This window comes from Oncorhynchus mykiss, chromosome 17, assembly GCF_013265735.2.
Source record: "Oncorhynchus mykiss isolate Arlee chromosome 17, USDA_OmykA_1.1, whole genome shotgun sequence".
NCBI classification, from domain to species: Eukaryota; Metazoa; Chordata; class Actinopteri; order Salmoniformes; family Salmonidae; genus Oncorhynchus; species Oncorhynchus mykiss.
The window spans coordinates 8,001,793-8,023,539 of NC_048581.1; the positions used below are offsets into that span (position 1 = coordinate 8,001,793).

The 21,747-nt window shown below is 47.2% G+C and overlaps 2 protein-coding genes across 6 annotated transcripts in view; both read right to left on the reverse strand.

Annotated features, from left to right (window-relative positions):
- The window catches only part of LOC110491210 (mitotic arrest deficient 1 like 1), a 115,636-nt gene extending 113,159 nt beyond the window's left edge, over positions 1–2,477 (reverse strand). The window contains exons 1-4 of one of the 5 annotated variants that reach the window (XM_036948757.1): positions 2,133–2,477; positions 1,026–1,082; positions 750–926; positions 42–182 (exon numbers count right to left, since the gene is read on the reverse strand). In XM_036948757.1, the coding sequence (XP_036804652.1) occupies positions 42–182; positions 750–926; positions 1,026–1,049 (342 nt within the window). In that variant the 5' untranslated portion in view covers positions 1,050–1,082; positions 2,133–2,477. Of the gene's footprint in view, positions 1–41; positions 183–749; positions 927–1,025; positions 1,156–1,188; positions 1,243–2,132 lie in introns of all 5 variants that reach the window. The other 4 variants (XM_036948756.1, XM_036948758.1, XM_036948760.1 and 1 more) reach the window with 4 other exon arrangements.
- A 6,823-nt stretch (positions 2,478–9,300) lies between these two features.
- On the reverse strand, positions 9,301–13,376 carry LOC110493353 (zinc finger protein 239-like). The gene is made up of 2 exons (XM_036948761.1): positions 13,222–13,376; positions 9,301–12,064 (listed from the first exon to the last, which is right to left on the reverse strand). The coding sequence occupies exon 2, from the start codon at positions 11,961–11,963 to the stop codon at positions 10,929–10,931; it is 1,035 nt and encodes a 344-aa protein (XP_036804656.1). The 5' UTR covers positions 11,964–12,064; positions 13,222–13,376; the 3' UTR covers positions 9,301–10,928.
- Positions 13,377–21,747: the final 8,371 nt, after the last annotated feature.

Here is a 21,747-nt window from a genome sequence, read left to right on the forward strand (position 1 = left end):
TATGTGTGTGTGTTACCTCCAGGTGTGTGTGTGTTACATACCTCAAAGTCCCTAGCGCTCAGCGTTGCGTTCTTCTCCAGTTCGATGCGTGCTCTCTTGTGACTGATCTCCATCTGTCTCTTCTCCTGGTCCATCTGGATCAGCTGGGTCTTAGACTGAACCTTCTCTGCTGCCTCCAGCAACTACACACAGAGACACACGGGTCACTTCCTGTGTCTTACATACACAGGTTTCAGACTGAACCTTCTCTGCTGCCTCCAGCAACTACACACAGAGACACACGGGTCAATTCCTGTGTCTTACATACACAGGTTTCAGACTGTACCTTCTCTGCTGCCTCCAGCAACTACACACAGAGACACATGGGTCACTTCCTGTGTCTTACATACACAGGTTTCAGACTGAACCTTCTCTGCTGCCTCCAGCAACTACACACAGAGACACACGGGTCACTTCCTGTGTCTTACATACACAGGTTTCAGACTGAACCTTCTCTCTGCAGTCTCTGGTCATTCACAACAACACAATGTGTCGGTCTCAGTCCCACCACCTCTGTCCTCTAAATACTGGTTCTGTAGGATGTGGGTCTGTGTGCGTCTGTCCTACTCCACCCACCTGTAATCTCTGCAGGTACTGGTTCTGTAGGACGTGGGTCTGTGTGTGTCTGTCCTACTCCACCCACCTGTAATCTCTGCAGGTACTGGTTCTGTAGGACGTGGGTCTGTGTGTGTCTGTCCTACTCCACCCACCTGTAATCTCTGCAGGTACTGGTTCTGTAGGACGTGGCTCTGCACCGGGGCGGGTTCTCTCTGGTTCCGAGACGTGTCCGGAAGAGAGATGAAACTCTTAAAGGACTTCAGAGTGGAGAACACCGTTGTGTCATCCTCAATGTCCATGGTCAACTGTTTACAAGGTTGCTGTAGCTTCTATAAGAGAGAGAGAGACCAACATTTACAGGAGCTACGATGTCCATGGTGGTCAACTGTTTACAAGGTTGCTGTAGCTTCTATAAGAGAGAGACCAACATTTACAGGAGCTACGATGTCCATGGTGGTCAACTGTTTACAAGGTTGCTGTAGCTTCTATAAGAGAGAGACCAACATTTACAGGAGCTACGATGTCCATGGTCAACTGTTTACAAGGTTGCTGTAGCTTCTATAAGAGAGAGAGAGAGAGAGAGAGACCAACATTTACGGGAGCTACGATGTCCATGGTCAACTGTTTACAAGGTTGCTGTAGCTTCTATAAGAGAGAGAGAGACCAACATTTACAGGAGCTACATACAATGTCCATGGTCAAGTGTTTATTTACAAGCTTACTGCACTAGAACAGAGAGGGGGTAACTAGCTGGCAGTAGCTAGTAGCACATATTCCTATGTGACATAGGGGGCTATGTCCATGGTCAACGAGCATTTTGGGGCGACTATCTCTGGTGGGCAAGAGTGGCGCACCACTGGTTCGATTCCAGGCTGTATCACAACCCGGCCGTGACTGGGAGTCCCATAGGGCAGCGCACAATTGGCCCAACGTCTTCCGGGTTAGAGTTTAGTTAAATAAAGGTTAAAGAAATAAAAAGCTACCTTATACGCTGATCCATTCGCATGCGTCGGATGCACAACTCGTACTGCTGATCCGACGCATGCGCCTGGAGCAAAGATAGTCTGGGGTCAAATAAAAATAAAATTGTCCGAAAGTCGCAACATGATGTTTGAAATGAGCATACAAAAGAAAAGTTGGACTTTAGTGACTTTGCACAATTGGAAAGATGAAGGGTCAAGCAGCATGTAACGCCATGGACCAGAGCTACTAACGTGAACTAGTAACGTTAACCAACTAGCCATGCTAACCTGCTACCAGGGATGCCTAATAACTATGGATTACTCGGTTATTTTAAGGATGGACGAGTCACACGTTGTAGTTGATGAACATAAATAATGTGATCACAACATCTCTAAGATAGTTAACGTTGGTTACCTAGACGTCTCGAATCCCCTAGTTAGCTAACGTTAGCTAGCAAGCTCAATCGGCAAATTGTCATCACATGTTGATCGGATAGACCTCGGCAAATAATCCGACTATTAAATCATATGGACACGTTATAGAATTTATTATACAGCTTGATCAGATCTTACCTTGGAACTTGACGTTTAAAAAGTTGACTAGTTGGGTAGTTATAGATAGTAACAACAGCTAGCTAGCATAACTTCGAACTCCCTCCTTTCCGAGAACAAGATCTGTGCTGTTATCGCGAGATTACCTGCTGCGTTCTAAAGAGAGTCAAGGCTGCGCTCGATGCGCATATTGAGCAATTCACTAAGTACTTCCGAGTAAGATCATCTTATATCTTTATACCATTTGGTTTGGAAGTGATTTTTATGTAAACTAATCCGTGAAGCGGCTTGAATATATATTTTTTGCAGTTTAGCAGGGTTCCACTGAAACTTATTCTATAATATTCTTATCTTCTTTGGAATTGGGTTGGCGGATCTTGTAGTGATGGGCATTCCGGCTCTTTTCAGTGAGCTGGCTATGTTGGCTCCTAAACGGCTCTTTTCAGTGAGCTGGCTATGTTGGATCCTAAACGGCTCTTTTCAGTGAGCTGGCTATGTTGGATCCTAAACGGCTCTTTTCAGTGAGCTGACTATGTTGGATCCTAAACGGCTCTTTTCAGTGAGCTGGCTATGTTGGATCCTAAACGGCTCTTTTCAGTGAGCTGGCTATGTTGGATCCTAAACGGCTCTTTTCAGTGAGCTGGCTATGTTGGATCCTAAACGGCTCTTTTCAGTGAGCTGGCTATGTTGGATCCTAAACGGCTCTTTTCAGTGAGCTGGCTATGTTGGATCCTAAACGGCTCTTTAAAAAAAAGGTTTTGTATTTTTTCAAGTCAAACAGTTTGCGATAGTTTGACTATGATTGGTGTTTAAACAATTTTAATAAAATTAGTAAATGAAATCTTACTCTACCTTAACCACAATGTATTTAAAAAAATGCATTGATTTGTTATGAAAAAATGGAATATATAAATTAAATAAATGATATTCCATTATGTGGAACTTTCTGTCCATTGATAAACATAGGGTGTCCATCAACTCTGTCACATGTCCTGTGGTTACATTTGCTTCTCTCTGGCGGCTGGCTGTGATTGGCTGCAGACCCTTACACAGGAGTATCATTTTTGAGGCTGTCACAGAGCTGAAAAGAGAGAACAGTAACTTATTAGTTCAGGTTCATGTTTTGTCTACTGATACTACAGTCTCATCTACTGCTCATAAATATATATAATACTGGATTAAATAATGTATGATGATGATGATGTAGAATGATGTAGTAATAACTGCTTACTGTTCCTCTCTCCCCTGACCTCCACAGTGACCTGCTCAAAGGGTTCCAGGACTCTGCCCACCTCCTCCACCACCTCCCATTCCTCTTGGGTCAGAGCATCAACAGGTGCATTGACAATGGCCAGGGTAGCGATGATGGCATCCTTTGACTCAAAAAAAACTCTTCAACATATAAAATGTTGAATTCCACCTTGTAGTGTAGTCTTGTTTAGGCCTCAGCTCAGGCATCCCCATCTGGTGTTGTGTAGACCTTAGTTTTTCAGCACCTACTGTGCACCTGTGGAAGTGTTCCACAGCTGCTTTCACTTTGTCCACGGTGGGATTTATCACCTTCAGAGCATCTCTTACAATCAGGTTGATTGTGTGGGCAAGACATGGATGATGGGTCCATTTTAAAATGTTCATGGCTTTTGTTTGGTGATGACACGACAGTGGAAGGCCTGATCACAGACGACAATGAGACACCTAATAGGTAGGAGGTCAGAGACCTGGCAGTACGGTGCCAGGACCACAACCTCTCCCTCAACATCAGCAAGACAAAAGAGTTGACTGTGGAAAACACAGGAAACAGAGGGCCAAGCACGCACCCATCACTTCATCACTTCTGTAGTGGTGTGGGGTTCAAGTTCCTCTGTGTTCACATCACCAAGGATCCATCACTTCATCACTTCTGTAGTGGTGTAGGGTTCAAGTTCCTCTGTGTTCACATCACCAAGGATCCATCACTTCATCACTTCTGTAGTGGTGTAGGGTTCAAGTTCCTCTGTGTTCACATCACCAAGGATATATCATGGTCCACACAAACTAACACAGTCCTTAAGAGGGCACAACAACACCTCTTCCCCCTCAGCAGGCTGAAAGGATCTGGACCCTCAGATCCTCCAAAAGTTCAACAGCTGCACCACTGAGAGCATCTTGACTGGCTGCATTACCGCTTGGTATGGAAACTGCTCGGCCTCCGACCGCAAGGCACTACAGAGGGTAGTGCGTACAGCCCAGTAAATCACGGGGGCCGAGCTTCCCACCATCCAGGACCGATATGTCTATAGGTTCGAGTCCAGGCTGTATCACAACCAGCCATGAATGGGAGTCCCATAGGGCGGCGCACAATTGGCCCAGTGTCGTAAAGGGTTTGGCCTGGGTAGGCCGTCATTGTAAATAATAATTTGTTCTTAGCTGACTTTCCTAGTTAAATAAAGGTTAAATAAAATACAAAAACAAATAGGAAATGCTTAGAAATAACCAGGCTAAAGCAATGGATGTACAGGCTGAATGACTGGAGATTTGTGATGGCAAAATGCTGTACTGATGTGAATGGCTACAGAATCCCAGTCACACACAGGGAACGGGGATCAGAGGTCCTAACGTGTGATTTATTAGGATCCCCAGTCGCCGACGGCAACGGAGACAGCTCGTCTTTACTGGGATCCCGACACATAACGAAAAATACTTCACAGTTTACATATATTTAAAAACATGCATATGGAGTGTGTGTGTGTGTGTGTGTGTGTATCTATCAGTTACACATACCTGTCAGTACATACACACAAGAAGTCACACGGAGGTCAAATGGAGGTCACATGGTCGTCAGCTATTGCTTCATCGGTTGTTTCCAAACCAGGTCTGAGGTTCACTAGCTCTGTATAAGATAGAAGGGAGCACCATGCACTCACGGCTCTGTATAATACTGTGTATAAGATAGAAGGGAGCACCAGGCACTCACGGCTCTGTATAATACTGTGTATAAGATAGAAGGGAGCACCATGCACTCACGGCTCTTTATAATACTGTGTATAAGATAGAAGGGAGCGCACTCACGGCTCTGTATAATACTGTGTATAAGATAGAAGGGAGCACCAGGCACTCACGGCTCTGTATAATACTGTATATGAGATAGAAGGGAGCACCAGGCACTCACGGTTCTGTATAATACTGTATATGAGATAGAAGGGAGCACCATGCACTCACGGCTCTGTGTAATACTGGACGGTTCCTTGAATGTGTTCTGGACCTGGGGACTGTGAAAAGACCCCTGGTGGCCTGTCTGCTGGGGTAAGTGTGTGTGTCAGAGCTGTGTGTACGGTGACTATGGAAACTATTTGGAATTTCCAACACTTTGTTATTAAAACAAGTAGTGTCTTTCCTCAACTCTCAGCCAAGAGAGACTGTGTGCCCTCTGGTTACAATGGAGAGCAAGACTGTGTGCCCTCTGGTTACAATGGAGAGCAAGACTGTGTGCCCTCTGGTTATAATGGAGAGCAAGACTGTGTGCCCTCTGGTTACAATGGAGAGCAAGACTGTGTGCCCTCTGGTTACAATGAAGAGCAAGACTGTGTGCCCTCTGGTTACAATGAAGAGCAAGACTGTGTGCCCTCTGGTTACAATGAAGAGCAAGACTGTGTGCCCTCTGGTTACAATGGAGAGCAAGACTGTGTGCCCTCTGGTTATAATGGAGAGCAAGACTGTGTGCCCTCTGGTTATAATGGAGAGCAAGACTGTGTGCCCTCTGGTTACAATGGAGAGCAAGACTGTGTGCCCTCTGGTTACAATGAAGAGCAAGACTGTGTGCCCTCTGGTTACAATGAAGAGCAAGACTGTGTGCCCTCTGGTTACAATGAAGAGCAAGACTGTGTGCCCTCTGGTTACAATGAAGAGCAAGACTGTGTGCCCTCTGGTTACAATGAAGAGCAAGACTGTGTGCCCTCTGGTTACAATGGAGAGCAAGACTGTGTGCCCTCTGGTTATAATGGAGAGCAAGACTGTGTGCCCTCTGGTTACAATGGAGAGCAAGACTGTGTGCCCTCTGGTTATAATGGAGAGCAAGACTGTGTGCCCTCTGGTTACAATGGAGAGCAAGACTGTGTGCCCTCTGGTTACAATGGAGAGCAAGACTGTGTGTCCTCTGGTTACAATGGAGAGCAAGATGTGCCGCTCTGTTCTGGGCTGCAGCTTAACTAGGTCTTTCTTTGCAGGACCGAAACATACGGCTGGACATGAATCAAGATGAGATAAAACTAGAGCCTGCTTGCAGCCTTCTTTGTGGTTTTCTACGGACAGACCATCATCTTTACAACCATTGAATCTATATGTTTTGACCAGGACAGTTTACAATCTAAGGTAACGCCAAGTCATTTAGTCTCCTCAACTTGTTCAACAGCCACACCACTCATTACCAGATTCAGCTGAGGTCTAGAACTTAGAGACTGTGCAGCACACAAACACAATCCACTTCAACCAGCTGCTGTTGATACTTCAGAATGAAAGGCAGGGATCATAATATAGAAATATAAATAGATAGGTAATAAGAAGTATCATAGCCTACAGGTTACACTCTTACAGTAAAATCATCACACAAACACAATCCACTTCAACCAGCTACTGTTGATACTTCTGAATGAAAGGCGGGGATCATAATATAGATATAGAAATAGAATGAAATATAAATAGATAGGTAATAAGAGAAGTACCATAGCCTACAGGTTACACGCTTACAGTAAAATCAGGGAACGATGGAAACTATTATGTATATCCTGTCTGGAATCAACGGTGTGGGGTCTTTAGGAAACGTTCCATGGTGTACGGTCTTCAGGGAACGTTCCATGGTGTACGGTCTTCAGGGAACGTTCCATGGTGTAGGGTCTTTAGGAAACGTTCCATGGTGTACGGTCTTCAGGGAACGTTCCATGGTGTACGGTCTTCAGGGAACGTTCCATGGTGTACGGTCTTCGGGGAACGTTCCATGGTGTACGGTCTTCGGGGAACGTTCCATGGTGTACGGTCTTCGGGGAACGTTCCATGGTGTACGGTCTTCGGGGAACGTTCCATGGTGTACGGTCTTCGGGGAACGTTCCATGGTGTACGGTCTTCGGGGAACGTTCCATGGTGTACGGTCTTCGGGGAACGTTCCATGGTGTACGGTCTTCGGGGAACGTTCCATGGTGTACGGTCTTCGGGGAACGTTCCATGGTGTACGGTCTTCGGGGAACGTTCCATGGTGTACGGTCTTCGGGGAACGTTCCATGGTGTACGGTCTTCAGGGAACGTTCCATGGTGTACGGTCTTCAGGGAACGTTCCGCTGTTTTCATTTCTTCAGGGAACGTTCCCCGGTGTACGGTCTTTAGGGAACGTTCCATGGTGTACGGTCTTCAGGGAACGTTCCGCTGTTTTCATTTCTTCAGGGAACGTTCCGCTGTTTTCATTTCTTCAGGGAACTTTCCCCGGTGTAGTGTCTTCAGGGAACGGTGGGTCGGTAGGGTCACATTCAGTTCACAGTCCTGGTCACCGTGGAAACACAATGAGTGGTATTCACACATTTAGTTTATAGTCCTGGTCACCATGGAAACACAATGAGTGGTATTCACACATTCAGTTTATAGTCCTGGACAGGATGAGGTGAAGCCTACCGTCAGGAGAGCTGTGATTGGCTCAGGTGAGGGAATAGCAGTCATCGCCTGCATTGATCTTTGACTCATGGCAGGGCACGAGTCAGGTGAGGAGAGCTGTGATTGGCTCATGGCAGGGCACGAGTTACTCAACTGTCCACATAAATGGAGGGTACTTTGTACTCTCATAACGTCTGCCACCGCCTGTGTGAAGACTGTGAAGACTAAGATCGCACAGATACCAAACAGTACACTTTTCCGTGGACACCTGAGGGTAATACCTGGTCATTGTCAGAAAAGCACACACATTCTAAAATGGCATCTTATTACACACAAACACTTTTAACCATGTCAGGTTCAGTCCGTCTACGTGGTCTGCTTGAGGAAATATGGGTTTGAGGCACTTTTGCGTGCAGCAGATGGCTCTCCAATGGAGAAGTTCCCTGGCTGTGTTGTAGTCATCGTCACTCTTCATCAGAACTCTGCTGGGAGCCTGCCGGGAGAGGCTCTCCAATGGAGAAGTTCCCTGGCTGTGTTGTAGTCATCGTCACTCTTCATCAGAACTCTGCTGGGAGCCTGCCGGGAGAGGCTCTCCAATGGAGAAGTTCCCTGGCTGTGTTGTAGTCATCGTCACTCTTGGTCAGAACTCTGCTGTGTCCATGTCTCCGGCAGGCCGTCTGTGGACCACTGGGTTAAACTTACCGCCTTCGAGCTGATGGGAGGAGCATTGATGTAGACTAGAGATGTGAGATGAGCAAAAGAGGACGACAAATCCTGTTGGGAGTGGCCCCTTCCCCTCTGTTGGGAGCCTTACCGGGAGCGGCCCCTCCCCCCTCTGCTGGTAAGCCACCCCTCCCCCCTCTTTGTTCTCTGTTCAGTGAAGGGCTCTTTGTGTATTCTCATTGTGATTGACGTCTGGCGTGGATGTGTTCATCCATGCCGAGCGCTAGCCCTACCAGCCTGCGAGCGTTAGCCCTACCAGCCTGCTGGCGTTAGCCCTACCAGCCTGCTGGCGTTAGCCCTACCAGCCTGCGGGCGTTAGCCCTACCAGCCTGCGGGCGTCAGCCCTACCAGCCCGCGGGCGTCAGCCCTACCAGCCCGCTGGCGTTAGCCCTACCAGCCCGCGAGCGTTAGCCCTACCAGCCCGCGGGCGTTAGCCCTACCAGCCCGCTGGCGTTAGCCCTACCAGCCCGCTGGCGTTAGCCCTACCAGCCCGCTGGCGTTAGCCCTACCAGCCCGCTGGCGTTAGCCCTACCAGCCCGCTGGCGTTAGCCCTACCAGCCCGCGGGCGTTAGCCCTACCAGCCCGCGGGCGTTAGCCCTACCAGCCCGCTGGCGTTAGCCCTACCAGCCCGCTGGCGTTAGCCCTACCAGCCCGCTGGCGTTAGCCCTACCAGCCCGCTGGCGTTAGCCCTACCAGCCCGCTGGCGTTAGCCCTACCAGCCCGCTGGCGTTAGCCCTACCAGCCCGCTGGCGTTAGCCCTACCAGCCCGCTGGCGTTAGCCCTACCAGCCCGCGGGCGTTAGCCCTACCAGCCCGCAAGCGTTAGCCCTACCAGCCCGCTAGCATTAGCCCTACCAGCCTGCTATCATTAGCCCTACCAGCCTGCGTAACGTAACGTTAGCACTGAATGAGTCAGCCAGTTGCTATCAACACCCAGCTTACAGCTACATTAAAGTAAACCAAAGTGTCGCTAATACATAACACCATCTAATAGGGCTGGGCGATATGGCCCAAATATATAATATCACGTAGGACGGTATTTGACGGGATTTTAGGTTTTTGAATAATACAAAATTCTTTCTCCATTCTAATTGTTTTATATTGTACAAATCAACTTTAACCAAATGCAATTTCCTACATTTCCATCAATGTCTTCATTTCCTGCACTCATTTGTGATAATTTTCACACTGCCACGCAGGGCTGCACGATATTGGCCCCCCAAAAAAATCAAGGATTTATTTTTACCAAATGTAATTGCGATTTGACTTCTAATTTAGATCAAAACACTTGGGGGAACCGTTGAAATCATGGAAATAGAATATAAATAAGTGGGAATTTTGAATACAGTGTTGGTTGGCATGACAACAAATGAAAATGTCAGAAATGTCAGAAACAAAAGGAAGGGTACATTCTAGAAGTGTATTGATATTGTTGCGTGTGCTGCATTGACCATGCAGACTGAACGCACGTGTCTGGTGGACCAGAAACAACACGTGTCACCTTGAATGAAAGGGGCGGGGCTAGGTCTGTGTGGAACGCGGCATAGAGAGAGATGACTCAAGTAGCAGAGTAAACGATCAAAATGGACACGGCATATCACATTTAACAAACCAAACATTAAAATACCGTTATATTTATAAAAAAATAAAAATCTTTAACTTGGCAAGTCCAATAAAAACAAATTCTTAAATTACATTGACGGCCGACATAGAATGTAAAGTAAAAACCCAAACCGGTCCGTGCATCAATATCCAGCCCTTCCATCTAACCAATTATGCGAAAATGTTTGCTATATGCAATTATTAGCCTAGCCAACGTTAGCTATTAGCCTAGCCAACGTTAGCTATTAGCCTAGCCAAAGCACAGTTATGTTCGGCATGCTAGAGCTCAACTACTGGAGACCAGTTAGAACACAACATAACGGCTTCCCACTAGATAACACAGTCACAAAGTCCTTGAAGAGCATGAGATGTGGGTAACATTAGCCAGCTTGAGCTAGCTACCGAGTCACCATAGGAACAAGAGTACATCCTGCCTTGTTTCCTTTTTTTTGGTGCCATTGTTATGAACTTGTGTAGTAGAGACCCTTTATAGTTCTGAGGAGCTGATTGGCTGACGGTGGGACGTGCCTCATAAGTGCTCTGAGCACTGCTCGCACTCAGCAATAATGGCTGATTTGAGGCCCAATATATTCAACATGTTAAATTATTGTGACGGTTGGTCGTAAGAGCCTGTAGAGCGGAGAAAGCGAGAGCCATCAACCGGGAATCAGGTAGGTATTAACACTTTACGGGCTGCCGCGCTAGGTTTTACTCCGATATATATATATATATTTTTAATTTTACCTTTATTTAACTAGGCACGTCAGTTAAGAACAAATTCTTATTTTCAATGACGGCCTAGGAACAGTCAATGGGCCGGGATCTGATCTGGAGCCTGTAGATCGGGATAAAAACGTGTCCACGTTTAGCTGGTGTCTCTTTAAGTCTGCTGTCTGCCTGAAGATCTTCCCACACTGAGAGAAGCGGTACAGGGCTTCTCTCCTGTGTGAGTTAACTTGTGTGCCCTCAGATGTGATGACTGACGGAAACTCTTCCCACACTGAGGGCAGTGGTAAGGCTTCTCTCCCGTGTGCGTTTGACTATGTTTCTTCAGATATCTTGCCAGACTGAAGCTCTTCCCACACTGAGTGCAGTGGTAATTCTTCTCTCCTGTGTGAGTTAACTGGTGGGCCGTCACATTTGATGAATGACTGAAACTCTTTCCACATTGAAGGCAGTGGTAAGGCTTCTCTACTGTGTGAGTTAACTGGTGTGCCCTCAGGCTTCCTGTTTGACTGAAGCTCTTCCCACACTGGGAGCAGTGATAAGGCATCGTTCTTGTGTGAGTAAGCTGGTGTCTATTTAAGGTCTGTAAAAGAGGAAAACTCATCTCACAAACAGAGCAGTGGTATGGCTTCTCTCCCGAGTGAATTCGATGGTGTGTCTTCAGGTGTCCTGCTTGACTGAAGCTCTTCCCACACTGAGAGCAGTGGTATGGCTTCTCTCCTGTGTGAATTAGCTGGTGTGCCTTTAGAGCTCCTGCCCGACCAAAGCTCTTCCCACACTGAAAGCAGTGGTACGGCTTTTCTCCTGTGTGTATTCTCTTGTGTTCATTTAGCTGTCCTTCCATACGGAAGCTCTTCCCACATTGGAAGCAGTGGAAAGGCTTCTCTCCTGTATGTATTCTCTGATGCCTCTTCAAATTGAACGAACAACTGAAAGTCTTCCTACACTGGGAGCAGTGGTACGACTTCTTTCCTGTGTGAGTAAGCTGGTGCGTCTTCAAGCTGCTTGGTGTCTGAAATCTCTTCCCACATTGACCACACGGGTACGTTTTCTTTCTTTTGAGGGTCTTTTTGCGTGGTAGGAGGTGAATTGGACAAATAAAACTGCCTCTGCAATCTGAGCAGGGGTGGGGCCTACAAGTGTGCCTTCTCAACTCCTCTGGATCATAGAAACTAGTGAAGCAGTCCATGCAGTGGTGATGCTTCTGTCTTGAGTTCCTCTGTCTGTGTTTATGGTTTCCTGATGCTGTGGAACTGGGCTCACTGTCTGAACCTGGGTTGGAGATCTCTCCTGTGGGAATATGGACAGATATGGGGTTAGAATCAGGAACAGAAAGCATTGGCTTTAGACTTGTCTAAAAAACAATTAAGATCCCTTTATTTGTCCAATTAGAACACAAGGTCCAACGGAATTGTGACTTCCTGTTTAAAACATAAACATACAGGTTGGAGCACAGGGCTGCCGTACTATGGGGGCATGTGGACCAGTTGCTGTGGGCGGTTAAGAGGTCTTAGTCAAGGGCACAACAGCAGGTGATGGCACGAGCCCAAGCTTACAACTCTTTATTCATTGTTTCATTAATTAACAGCAGATTATTTACTGGGCGATGAAAACAACGACTTTCTAATCACAACCATCTACCATCCACAGATATACATACACACACCGACTTGGGGAAAGAGTCGTCAAACAGTCAGAGACACAGGTTGGTATACTGCTACACGGAGTATAGCATCTCTGTCTAAAAGCTGGGCTAACTTTAACAATAGTGTATCATCTCTGTCTAAAAGCTGGGCTAACTTTAACAATAGTATAGCATATCTGTCTAAAAGCTGGGCTAACTTTAACAATAGTATATCATCTCTGTCTAAAAGCTGGGCTAACTTTAACAATAGTATATCATCTCTGTCTAAAAGCTGGGCTAACTTTAACAATAGTATAGCATCTCTGTCTAAAAGCTGGGCTAACTTTAACAATAGTACATCATCTCTGTCTAAAAGCTGGGCTAACTTTAACAATAGTATATCATCTCTGTCTAAAAGCTGGGCTAACTTTAACAATAGTACATAATCTCTGTCTAAAAGCTGGGCTAACTTTAACAATAGTATATAATCTCTGTCTAAAAGCTGGGCTAACTTTAACAATAGTATATCATCTCTGTCTAAAAGCTGGGCTAACTTTAACAATAGTACATCATCTCTGTCTAAAAGCTGGGCTAACTTTAACAATAGTATATCATCTCTGTCTAAAAGCTGGGCTAACTTTAACAATAGTATATCATCTCTGTCTAAAAGCTGGGCTAACTTTACCAATAGTATATCATCTCTGTCTAAAAGCTGGGGTAAATTTAACAATAGTTGTGGAAAGTGAGCTGTCAATAATAGCAATAATAATTTTAGAATCCCCTGAGGCACCAACTTCTCTCCGTACTCCACACCTAAACGTACCTGGGTCAGTGATACTATCTACTTCTTCCTCCAGATCTGGATCAGACAATTCTCTGCTATCCTCCTCCTCCTCTTTGACTGCTCTCTCCTCCTCCTCCTCCTCCTCTTTGACAGCTCTCTCCTCCTCTCTGACTCCTCTCTCCTCCTCCTCCTCCTCCTCCTCCTCTTTGACAGCTCTCTCCTCCTCTCTGACTCCTCTCTCCTCCTCCTCCCCCTCCTCCTCCTCTTTGACAGCTCTCTCTTCCTCTTTGACAGCTCTCTCCTCCTCTTCCTCTTTGACAGCTCTCTCCTCCTCCACCTCCTCTCTGACTCCTCTCTCCTCCTCCTCCTCCTCCTCTTCCTCTTTGACAGCTCTCTCCTCCTCTTCCTCTTTGACTGCTCTCTCCTCCTCCTCTTCCTCTTTGACAGCTCTCTCCTCCTCCTCTTCCTCTTTGACTGCTCTCTCCTCCTCCTCCTCCTCCTCTTTGACAGCCATCTCTTCCTCTAGGACTTCTGGCTCCTCTTTGACATTCACATTGAGTTGCAGTGGTTGACTGCAGTCCTCCAGCTTCACTGAGACCATCTCTGGACCCTGCTGTGAGCTTCTCTGGTCTGGAACACCACAGCCAGAACCTGGTGACTCTGTGGACTTGGGTTCAGCCATGGAAGGCTAGAGATGGATCCAAAAGAGGCACAAAAAATGAAAAGTGAGTTTCACAAACAGGATGAGTTTCACTAGAACAGTTTTGCTTATAAAAAGGAATAGATGGAAAATGTTGCATGCGTGGTCTATCTACTAGGATTCTGCTAAGAAAATATAGCTAGCTAGCTAACATTGCTGTGGTGATGGCAACGATCGCTAACGTTAGCCATTTGAGCTAATTGGGTTAACTTTGATGCCCATTATGACATCAAAGAGGTGTTGTGACACGTGTGCCACTTGTCGATGGGTAATCCACTGTCATTAATCCACCCCCTAACCCGCCACCCCCTAACCCACCACCCCCACCCCCCACCCCCTAACCCACCACCTCTAACCACTAGGCTACCTGCCACCCCTACACTCTAACCACTAGACTACCTGCCGCCCCTACACTCTAACCACTAGACTACCTGCCGCCCCTACACTCTAACCACTAGGCTACCTGCCTCCCCTACACTCTAACCACTAGGCTACCTGCCGCCCCTACACACTAACCACTAGACTACCTGCCACCCCTACACTCTAACCACTAGACTACCTGCCGCCCCTACACTCTAACCACTAGGCTACCTGCCACCGCTACACTCTAACCACTAGGCTACCTGCCGCCCCTACACTCTAACCACTAGGCTACCTGCCACCCCTACACTCTAACCACTAGGCTACCTGCCTCCCCTACACTCTAACCACTAGACTACCTGCCACCCCTACACTCTAACCACTAGACTACCTGCCACCCCTACACTCTAACCACTAGACTACCTGCCGCCCCTACACTCTAACCACTAGGCTACCTGCCACCCCTACACTCTAACCACTAGGCTACCTGCCACCCCTACACTCTAACCACTAGGCTACCTGCCACCCCTACACTCTAACCACTAGGCTACCTGCCACCCCTACACTCTAACCACTAGGCTACCTGCCACCCCTACACTCTAACCACTAGACTACCTGCCACCCCTACACTCTAACCACTAGACTACCTGCCACCCCTACACTCTAACCACTAGACTACCTGCCGCCCCTACACTCTAACCACTAGGCTACCTGCCACCGCTACACTCTAACCACTAGGCTACCTGCCGCCCCTACACTCTAACCACTAGGCTACCTGCCACCCCTACACTCTAACCACTAGGCTACCTGCCTCCCCTACACTCTAACCACTAGACTACCTGCCACCCCTACACTCTAACCACTAGACTACCTGCCACCCCTACACTCTAACCACTAGACTACCTGCCGCCCCTACACTCTAACCACTAGGCTACCTGCCACCCCTACACTCTAACCACTAGGCTACCTGCCACCCCTACACTCTAACCACTAGGCTACCTGCCACCCCTACACTCTAACCACTAGGCTACCTGCCACCCCTACACTCTAACCACTAGACTACCTGCCACCCCTACACTCTAACCACTAGACTACCTGCCGCCCCTACACTCTAACCACTAGGCTACCTGCCACCCCTACACTCTAACCACTAGGCTACCTGCCTCCCCTACACTCTAACCACTAGGCTACCTGCCGCCCTTACACTCTAACCACTAGACTACCTGCCACCCCTACACTCTAACCACTAGACTACCTGCCACCCCTACACTCTAACCACTAGACTACCTGCCGCCCCTACACTCTAACCACTAGGCTACCTGCCACCGCTACACTCTAACCACTAGGCTACCTGCCGCCCCTACACTCTAACCACTAGGCTACCTGCCACCCCTACACTCTAACCACTAGGCTACCTGCCTCCCCTACACTCTAACCACTAGACTACCTGCCACCCCTACACTCTAACCACTAGACTACGTGCCACCCCTACACTCTAACCACTAGACTACCTGCCGCCCCTACACTCTAACCACTAGGCTACCTGCCACCCCTACACTCTAACCACTAGGCTACCTGCCACCCCTACACTCTAACCACTAGGCTACCTGCCTCCCCTACACTCTAACCACTAGACTACCTGCCACCCCTACACTCTAACCACTAGACTACCTGCCACCCCTACACTCTAACCACTAGGCTTCCTGCCTCCCCTACACTCTAACCACTAGACTACCTGCCACCCCTACACTCTAACCACTAGACTACCTGCCACCCCTACACTCTAACCACTAGACTACCTGCCGCCCCTACACTCTAACCACTAGGCTACCTGCCACCCCTACACTCTAACCACTAGGCTACCTGCCACCCCTACACTCTAACCACTAGGCTACCTGCCACCCCTACACTCTAACCACTAGGCTACCTGCCACCCCTACACTCTAACCACTAGGCTACCTGCCACCCCTACACTCTAACCACTAGGCTACCTGCCGCCCTTACACTCTAACCACTAGACTACCTGCCACCCCTACACTCTAACCACTAGGCTACCTGCCGCCCCTACACTCTAACCACTAGGCTACCTGCCACCCCTACACTCTAACCACTAGGCTACCTGCCGCCCCTACACTCTAACCACTAGGCTACCTGCCACCCCTACACTCTAACCACTAGGCTACCTGCCGCCCCTACACTCTAACCACTAGGCTACCTGCCACCCCTACACTAATCATGACTGCAGACAGGTAGAACTGGTAGGATAAATGATAAGATTCCCCAAACTTGAAACTCATGAGCTGCCTATGGCCTTTATTATAAACAGCCATGAACATGTGTCCAGGTACAAGCAGGCGCCCACAGGAGGTCCTGTAAAAATATTAACTATTTAAGTGGACGTTCCTCAGAGAAGGAAGGGGCAACATGACCAAAATATCATATCACACTATGTTTCTAATTTATGACGGTATTTTATGTGTTTTAGTAATAAAAGTTGTAAATGTGCTTTAGTAGTAAGTGATCCATTCTGATTGAACAGTTATGAAACAATTCAACCAGAAATGATTTCCTGCATTTCTGCACTCGTACGAGATCATTTCCACACTGCCACGTTACGGGTTCACGATACGGGCAGAAAGAACACGGCCGGGGCCTTCCAAGAGCTGCAGCGGTCTGAGGCCCCGCAGCACACTGCTAGCTGTGCCACTAGGGATTCTGGGTGTCTGTGTGACCCATGGGGCACCGCATCACACTGCTAGCTGTGCCAATAGGGATTCTGGGTGTCTGTGTGACCCATGGGGCACCGCATCACACTGCTAGCTGTGCCACTAGGGCAGGGGTGTCAAAGTCAAATGGACGGAGGGCCAAATAAAAAAATCAGCTACAAGACGAGGGCCGGACTGTTCGAATGTTCATTGAAAAAATTTTAAATGACGCATATAGTCTAGTGAACCTAATTGAACCTACTGAAAACCTAACAAATATATTACAATATGATCAGATAAATAAAGCAATATTTTCTTATGGCTCTGTCAGTAATCTTTAATTTTCAACAGACACAAAAGACAAATTTCCTTTATATAAATATCCCCATAACATGAACATTAAATGAAAGAAACCGGTATTCAAGGCACCATCAGTAGACTATATTTTCTATTTTAGCAAAAGTGGGCTAAATTTACTTCAAAGAAAAAACAATAATAGCAATTTTCTATCATCCACTCAACTGAAATATTTTTAAAATATAATTGGATTGAAATACAAAAAAATAAAGTGCAAAAATCTATTAATCAAAAACAACACTTTGTTTAAGGAGAAGTAACATGCAGTGAAAACAAATATTAAATTTTAACTTTTAAACTTGAACTGAGTAAAAACTCTAAATATGTGATTGCACAGTAATGTTCACTTGTTTGAGGTTGAGGGTGATACTTGGTGGTGTCCCATCTTTTCCACAAGTTCATCAATGTTCGGGGTAAGGCTCTGAGCTGAAGAAATCCTCAGAATTGAGTGGAGGTGTTCAGCAGTAAGTCGACTTCTGTGTGATGTTTTGTTCAGGTTCATCAAAGAAAGCAGTTGTTCACACAGGTATGTGCTGCCAAACATAGACAACGTTTGAGCAGCCTGGATGCGCAGCTGGGGCATTGTGCCGGGGAGGAAACGGGCGAACTCCGCAGCACCCACTGCCGCATATTTTGCCCTCAGTGCATCATTGCATTGGAGGTCAATCAACGCCATTTGGAGGTTTGGTGGTGAGCTTTCCACGTCAACAGCAAATGGGTTACCGAGCAGTTCCAACCTGCTTTTTTGTGCTTCAAAGTCAGCAAATCGGCGTCGAAAGTCAGCGGCAAGCATACCTATTTTATCAGCCAACTGTGTGCTCGGGAACGCACTGGTAGAGAGCTTCTCTTTCATGGTCTGGCAGCTGGGAAAGTGGCTCAAATTTTCTTTCCGCATCTGCGTCTCCCACAGAGTCAGTTTGGTTTTAAATGCCTTCACTGTACTGTACATATCAGAGATGACACGATCCCGACCCTGCAGCTGCAAGTTTATTGCATTCAGATGACTCGTAATGTCACACAGAAAAGCCATTTCACACAGAAACATTTCGTCTCGGAGTTGTGTTGTGTCTTTCCCTTTGCTGTCCAAGAACAGACAAATCTCCTCACGAAGCTCGAAACATCTTTGAAGCACCTTTCCCTGGCTTAGCCATCGCACCTCTGTGTGATAAGGCAAATCACCATGCTCCGTTTCTAACTCCGTCAGAAATGCCTTGAACTGGCGGTGATTCAAACCTTTGGCTCTGATAAAGTTAACTGTGCGCGTGATGATGCTCATTACATGCTCCATTTTCAAGGCTTTACCGCACAACGCTTCCTGGTGTATGATACAATGATAAGCTGTCAGCTCACCTGTCGCGTTTTCCTCTTGCATCTTTTCCCGTATCTTCGCCACCAGTCCGCTCCTGTGTCCACACATCGCAGGTGCTCCGTCGGTTGTCAAACCCACGAGTTTTTCCCAAGGCAGCTCCATCTCATTTACACATCTTGACACCTCTTCATACAAATCATGCCCCGTAGTTGTGCCATGCATAGGACGTAAAGCCAAAAACTCCTCTGTCACGCTTAGGTTGGAGTCCACTCCGCGGATGAAAATTGACAACTGGGCAATGTCAGAAATGTCGGTGCTCTCATCCACAGCCAAGGAATATGCAATAAAATCTTTTCCCTTTTTCACAAGCTGCTCTTTTAGATTGATGGACAACTGGTCTACTCTCTCGGCAATGGTGTTTCTGCTCAGACTCACATTTAAAAAGAGTTGCCTTTTTTCTGGGCAAACTTCGTCACAAACTTTAATCATGCAGTTTTTGATGAAATCCCCCTCCGTAAATGGCCGGGCTGATTTAGCGATCTCTTCTGCCAAAATAAAACTGGCCTTGACAGCAGCCTGGCCTTGTGATTTGGCTTTTTTGAACAGAGCCTGTCGAGATTTGAGGCCTCGTTTTAATTCCTCTGCCTTTTGTAGCCTTTGTTCCATGTCCATATTCTTGTTTTTGTCCGCGTGTTTCGTTTCATAATGTCGTCTCAGATTATACTCTTTCAGTACCGCCACACTTTCTCCACACAGAAGACACACAGGTTTTCCAGCTACCTTCGTGAACATATACTCCGACTCCCACCTTGTTTGAAACCCCCGGTTCTCAGTATCCACCTTCCGTTTTGCCATTTTTGATGGGTATCTGAAAGTTAATTTTACTGTGATGCTGACGACTGCTGTGCCAATAAATATTGAAATGAAGCAGCCTACTGCTCGGTGCGTCACCTTTGCATTGTGGGAAATGTAGTATTGGTGCGTGTAAAAGATCTGCGGGCTGCCGGCTTGCTGCGGGCCGGTTCTAATAATAAATCAAGATCATCCCAGGGGCCGTAAAAAACCTTCTTGCGGGCCGGATGTGGCCCGCGGGCCTTGACTCTGACATATGTGCACTAGGGATTCTGGGTGTCTGTGTGACCCATGGGGCACCGCATCACACTGCTAGCTGTGCCGCTAGGGATTCTGGGTGTCTGTGTGACCGGGAGACCCATGGGGCACCGCATCACACTGCTAGCTGTGCCACTAGGGATTCTGGGTGTCTGTGTGCCTGGGAGACCCATGGGGCACCGCATCACACTGCTAGCTGTGCCACTAGGGATTCTGGGTGTCTGTGTGACCGGGAGACCCATGAGGCACCGCATCACACTGCTAGCTGTGCCACTAGGGATTCTGGGTGTCTGGGTGCCTGGGAGACCCATGAGGCACCGCATCACACTGCTAGCTGTGCCACTAGGGATTCTGGGTGTCTGGGTGCCTGGGAGACCCATGAGGCACCGCATCACACTGCTAGCTGTGCCACTAGGGATTCTGGGTGTCTGTGTGACCGGGAGACCCATGGGGCACCGCATCACACTGCTAGCTGTGCCACTAGGGATTCTGGGTGTCTGGGTGCCTGGGAGACCCATGGGGCAGCACACAATAGACCCAGCGTCGTCCGGGTTAGGAGAGGGTTTGGCCGGCAGGGATGTCCTTGTCCCATCGTGCACCAGCGACCCCTGTGGCAGGCCGGGCACAGTGCACGGTGATACGGTGGCCAGGTGTACGGCGTTTCCTCCGACACATTGGTGCGGCTGGCTTGTGTTTTGGAGGATGCACGGCTCTTGACCTTCACCTCTCCCGAGTCCATACAGGAGTTGCAGCGATGAGACAAGACTGTAACTACCAACTGTAACTACCAACTGTAACTACCACGAATTTGGGGAGAAAAGGGGGTAAAAAAAACTAGGCCTTATTTTTAACCAAATGTTGCAATTGCGATTTAGATCAGAACACTTGGGTTGGAATCCTGGAAATAGAATGTTTATTACAATTCTATAGACAGAATATAAATAATAGTGGGCGCTTTGAATACAGTGTTGGTTGACATGACAACGAATGAAAATGCCAGGGAGGAGTTATTGTGACATGTTAGGAACCTTGTCGTAACCTAAACCTATGGATGTTACACTGAGCTGGGTGAATGGAGTCATCCAATAAGCTGTAATAGAAATAAGGCCTTGCTCATACAATACATTATGATCCTCCAAGTGGGGACCAGTCACTCAGGGCAGAGCCCCACCTGTTTTGAGCCCCACATTTTAGCACAAAAAATATATATATATTATTTCATTTTGGGGGGGAGGGGCTTGCCTGATTTGCTGCAAACAATGTAATAAATTAATTAATTAATTAAGTCCCTTCTTTGTTTTCTTGAGTAAGGCAGCTACAAAACTCAAGTGTTTCAGCCTAGCTAAGTCCTTTCTGTGGTGTAGTGGTGCAAGCCAGCAGGAAGAAAAAAAACAGAGCGTCGTGCTGTGATTGGCTTAGTGTTCTGTCACTTATGAGGACTTTACGTCACTGCCAAGTGTAAGAGCAGACCTTAAATTCTAGCCCTTCGGCTGCTGCCATAGAAGTGCCCATCCAAGAAGTCTCAAGGTCATTGGCCACAGATAAAATTACGTCAAATCACATTATATCTACAGTAGCTTTGATTGGACATTATACTTTCACAATCTTAGCTAGCAGTAATCATCATGAATCAAGTCGACAATCTACTGGAAAATCATTTTTAATCCTTGTTTTATGAAGATAAATTATTGAGAAAACATATCGGTGCTCATCGGACATAAACATTACACAAGTTGGAAATCGCAAATTCAACGAGTGGTTTGGTAGGAATCAGTGGCTTTGGGGTCTCAAATCTGGGATTAAGAAGCTATTTTCCAAGTTTATATTGATAAACATTCAACATTGGCCATGCTGTCAAAGAAGCATGATTTGTGCCGCGCAATTATGGATTTCCTCTTATCCGCTTGTCGTCCCTTATGACATAGTTTGTATCTCAATTGTCATTAGAAACCACATTTGTTTAAGCAAGTCAGCCATATCAGCTGTTGTTGTTTTTTTAAGGCAGTAAATGAGTCTGAATGAAC

Coding starts and splice junctions, on each gene's coding strand:
- LOC110493353 (XM_036948761.1), bottom strand. CDS start 11,963: ATGGACTGCTTCACTAGTTTCTATGATCCAGAGGAGTTGAGAAGGCAC.